Source organism: Lineus longissimus, chromosome 5, assembly GCF_910592395.1.
Source record: "Lineus longissimus chromosome 5, tnLinLong1.2, whole genome shotgun sequence".
Classification (NCBI taxonomy): Eukaryota; Metazoa; Nemertea; class Pilidiophora; order Heteronemertea; family Lineidae; genus Lineus; species Lineus longissimus.
The window spans coordinates 14,284,373-14,288,652 of NC_088312.1; the positions used below are offsets into that span (position 1 = coordinate 14,284,373).

Sequence of the window (4,280 nt, forward strand, 5' to 3'; positions counted from 1 at the left end):
CTTATTTTTCGACCGATTTACAGTTTTTAGACTACGAGCGTTCAGCAACATAAATGAGTGGCCATCCCTGACTGCATGTTCTCCAGCGGAGTTGTCTCGACACATTGCGTCATCCTAGCGGTTTGCATTCGCTCCACGGTTATATCCTTCCTGGCGGTTATTCGGTAGGTAGGAAAGGCACCGGTAATTGACTGGTCAGATGCCTCTAGAAAATGGAGTCATTTAGCAGATGTCCCTTTTGTACCACAACCAAGGAAACGAGAGATTGGCATTTTGATAGGGAATCAAATGCCCCTCCTTCACCAAGCTTTAGAAGAAGTCGTCTCTGAAGATGCTGAAGCACCAATAGCCAGACTGACCCCCTTGGGTTGGACCTGTATTGGTCCCACTGATCATCCTGGTCATGATGATCACATGAACTGCACCTTTACAGTCAGCAACATGGATTCACATGTAGAAGAAGTGAGAACCCTCACCAAGAAACTTTGGGAATTGGAGGCCATTGGAATGGAGAGACCAAGAGATAAAAGCAAAGGAACCTGCCTGTCTCCAGAGGAAAAGATAGCTGAGTCAAAAGTGACCTCATCAACACTTTTTAACGGGACCAGATATGAAGTTGCCACTCCATGGAGAGATGAATCCCCAAATCTGCCAAATAACATGAAGCCAGTTGCTCACCGTCAGCAAAAGATGGAAGAAAACATGAAGAGGAAGGACCTAGCCTTCCATGGGCAATGCACGGAGGTCATCCTGGGACAAGTAAAGAAAGGATACCTTAAGAAGATTGGGAACGTTAAGACCAACCCTCCAGAAGAAAACGGATTTTACATCCCAATTTTCCCCGTAAGGAAAGAAGAGAGGGAGACAACCAAGGTTCGGATGGTACTTGACTGCGCGGCGAAATTTGAAGGGAAGAGCCTCAACTCTGAAATCTACCCAGGACCAAAGCTTTTGAATGATTTGGTTGATGTCCTCTTGCGATTCCGGAGATATCCAGTAGCAGTGAGTGGAGACATATCAGAAATGTTCTTACAGATAGAGCTGAAACCAGAGGACAAGAAATTCTACAGAGTAATTTGGGATGGAGAAATCTTTGAGTATCAGAGAACTGTTTTTGGTGATTGCTCTTCACCATACAAGGCCAACCAAGTTATACAGAAACACACTGACAGTCACAAAAAGGATTTCCCAGAAGCTGCCGACACTATAGAAAACGCATTGTACATGGATGATGCCTTAGATAGTAAATGTACCCCTGCAGAGGGGCGCCAAGTCAGGAGGGAGTTGTCAGAACTGTTGACAAAAGCTGGGTGGAAAATGAGAAAATGGATATCCAACAACCCCTCAGTATTGGAAGAGATAGCCATCGACGAGAGGGCCTCATCTGTCAACCTGGACCGAGACCGAGACCAATTGCCTGTTCACAACGCCCTTGGAGTGGTTTGGATTGCTGGTGAAGACGTTTTCACATACAAGTCTAGCGTAGTGGGACAAGAAGAAACCTTTTCAGCCACGAGGAGGGGTCTGCTCCGGTGTATGGCCAAGTTATTTGACCCTCTAGGATTGCTGGACCCGTACAGGATAAGGGCATGGATCATTTATCAGAAAACATGGGTGCACAGTCAAGAGTGGGATGCGCCGATTGATGAAAACCTAGCAAGGGAATGGTATGCATGGGTGACGGAACTCCAGAGTCTGAGCAGCATCAAAGTCAACAGACACATCGGGATGAGTCGCGGTCTCTCTACAGAGCTACATGTTTTTGGAGACGCATCCAAGGAGGCATTTTCCACCACAGTCTATGCCAGAACACAGATGCCTGATGAGACCTTTCGTGTGAGGCTGATAGTGGCAAAGACGAGGCTTTCACCATTGAAGACGGCATCAATCCCGAGACTAGAGTTATGCGCCGCTGTCTTGGGGACGATAATAGTTGAAAAAGTCAAGAAGACACTTGAAAGTGGACGAGATGCTCAGCCCTTGAACGTCACGTACTGGAGCGACTCCATGAATGTCTTGTACTGGATAAGACGTCCCGGAAAAGAATTCAAGACCTACGTCGCAAATAGAGTTGGTGAGATCCAGGAGAGAAGCTCAGCCGACCAATGGAGGCACGTACCTACAAAGCAAAACCCAGCAGATCTACCCACCAGAGGTCTTAGTCTTGGAGAATTAGCTGAATCTCAGCTCTGGTGGGAAGGTCCAGATTTCTTGCAGCAAGATGAGGACAAGTGGCCCCCCAGAAAGATCCCACTTCAGGATGACATCATTGAAGAAGAGAAATCACCAACTTTTGCCATTGTAAAAGAAACAACAGGAGAGGACCCAACCAAGTTCTGCCTGCATCCAAGTCGTAGGAGTGATATGAACCGCCTTGTCCGGAGGATTGGCTATGTCAGAAGAATAGCCCAGTGGATGCTGAAGAAGCCATTACCTCAGGGAGCCAAATCCTGGCGGGGAGAACTTTCCCCTGAAGAAATTCAAGAGGCTGAAGACTGCTTAGTGAGACAGACTCAAAAGGAGAGCTTTCCAGAGGAGATTAAAGACCTTGCATCTGGGGAGAAGAGAGTCAAAAAGTCAAGTCATTTAGCACTACTCACCCCTTTCCTCGACAAGAAGAGACAACTGCTCCGTCTTCAATCACGTTTGGAAAGGGTTGATTGCTTGAAAGACAGCGCTAAGTTTCCTGTGATATTACCAAGAAGAGGAGATGTAACCAGACTGATTGTACAGAGAGAGCATGACAAAGTTGGTCATCCAGTGGGAAGGGAAGCCACAATACACCAAATAAGGCAAAGATATTGGATCCTGAAGACCAGAGAAGCTGTGAGAGAATGGGAAAGAAAATGCTCCAACTGTATCCTGCGAAGGGCAAAACCTGCTCAGCAGATGATGGCACCAATCCCAAGATTTAGGTTCAGTCAACCTTTGAGAGCATTTTCAAAGTGCGGCATCGACTTTGCCGGGCCTTTCTTCACTAGACAAGGCCGAGGAAAAACCCAAGCCAAGAGATACCTCGCAGTCTACACCTGTCTGCAAGTGAGAGCGGTCCATCTTGAGCCTGTATATTCCATGGACACGGATGGGTTCCTTATGTCTTTTTCCAGAATGACGAGTAGAAGAGGAGTGCCCGAGGATGTCCTCACCGACAATGGGTCCAATTTTAAAGCAGCAGAGAGAGAGCTGAGGGAATTGGTGGCAGCCATAGACTGGAGCGCCATTGAGAGAAACCCCGTTGGATATAAGAACACCGAAGGTATAAGATGGCGGTTCAACCCACCGGGAGGACCTCATTTCGGCGGGACATTTGAAATCATGGTGAAGGCTGCAAAAAGGGCTCTGAAAGCCATCATGGGGAAAGCAGACATCTCAGATGAAGAATTCCATACCTCTGTAGTAGAAGCTGAGGGGTTAATCAACTCCAGACCCCTGACACCCCCCAGTTCAGACGCTGATGATGAGCCACCATTGACACCAAACAGCTTTCTACATGGCCAGTTGGGAGGCCAGCTGGCGCCACCGACTACAGACGTCATCCGATACAACCCCAGAAGAAGATGGAGACATGTCCAGAATCTGTTGAGACACTTTTGGCAAAGATGGCGGCAAGAAATCCTCCCCCGCCTCCATAATCGTCAGAAGTGGCTTTACCAAGAGAGAAATTTGCAGCCAGATGATCCAGTACTGGTAGTAGATGACAAACTTCTGAGGGGTCTGTGGAAACTTGGACGCATTGCTGAAATCCACCCTGGAGAAGACAAATTGGTACGTGTGGTAACGGTGAAAACTTCAAATGGTGAATACAAACGTCCGGTAACTCGAATCTGTCCACTGGAGTTTCCTGCTGATGACTAAACGTGCAAGGAAGGAACTTTTGAACACAAGTCTTCCATCAGATTGTATGTCATCCAGTTTTCTAATGGAAGAGTCTTCAAGGACGCTGAAATCGCCGCTGATCACGATCGTCGTCATAGTAGTATCTTCAAATCGCCAGGATATAAAATCGAAAATCTGTGTGGTGAGAAATTATTGACAAAAGAGATTTTCCAGGGTCAAGGCCAATATGCATTTTTTGGATTTGGTCAACATTTGCCTTTTGATTGTTTTAATACTAAACAGTAAACAGTTATAGTACCTGTCATTCTCAGAAGAGAAGTTGAAAAAATTAATTGAGCCTTGTCCAGGGGAGTTTCTCATGTCATGAATTTCTCTATGTGTTTGGCTTAAGCCAATGCTAGTATTTTGATTCGAAAGGATTGTGAAATTTAGACAAATGGGAG

General features: G+C 46.5%; 1 protein-coding gene across 1 annotated transcript; it reads left to right on the plus strand.

Annotated features, from left to right (window-relative positions):
- Nucleotides 1–441: 441 nt before the first annotated feature.
- On the plus strand, nt 442–3,855 carry LOC135488525 (uncharacterized). The gene has a single exon (XM_064773161.1). It carries the CDS (start codon nt 442–444, stop codon nt 3,853–3,855), a length of 3,414 nt encoding a protein of 1,137 aa, XP_064629231.1.
- Nucleotides 3,856–4,280: the final 425 nt, after the last annotated feature.

Excerpts from the sequence above, each read along its gene's own strand:
- LOC135488525 (XM_064773161.1), top strand. The coding sequence starts at position 442 with ATGGATTCACATGTAGAAGAAGTGAGAACCCTCACCAAGAAACTTTGG.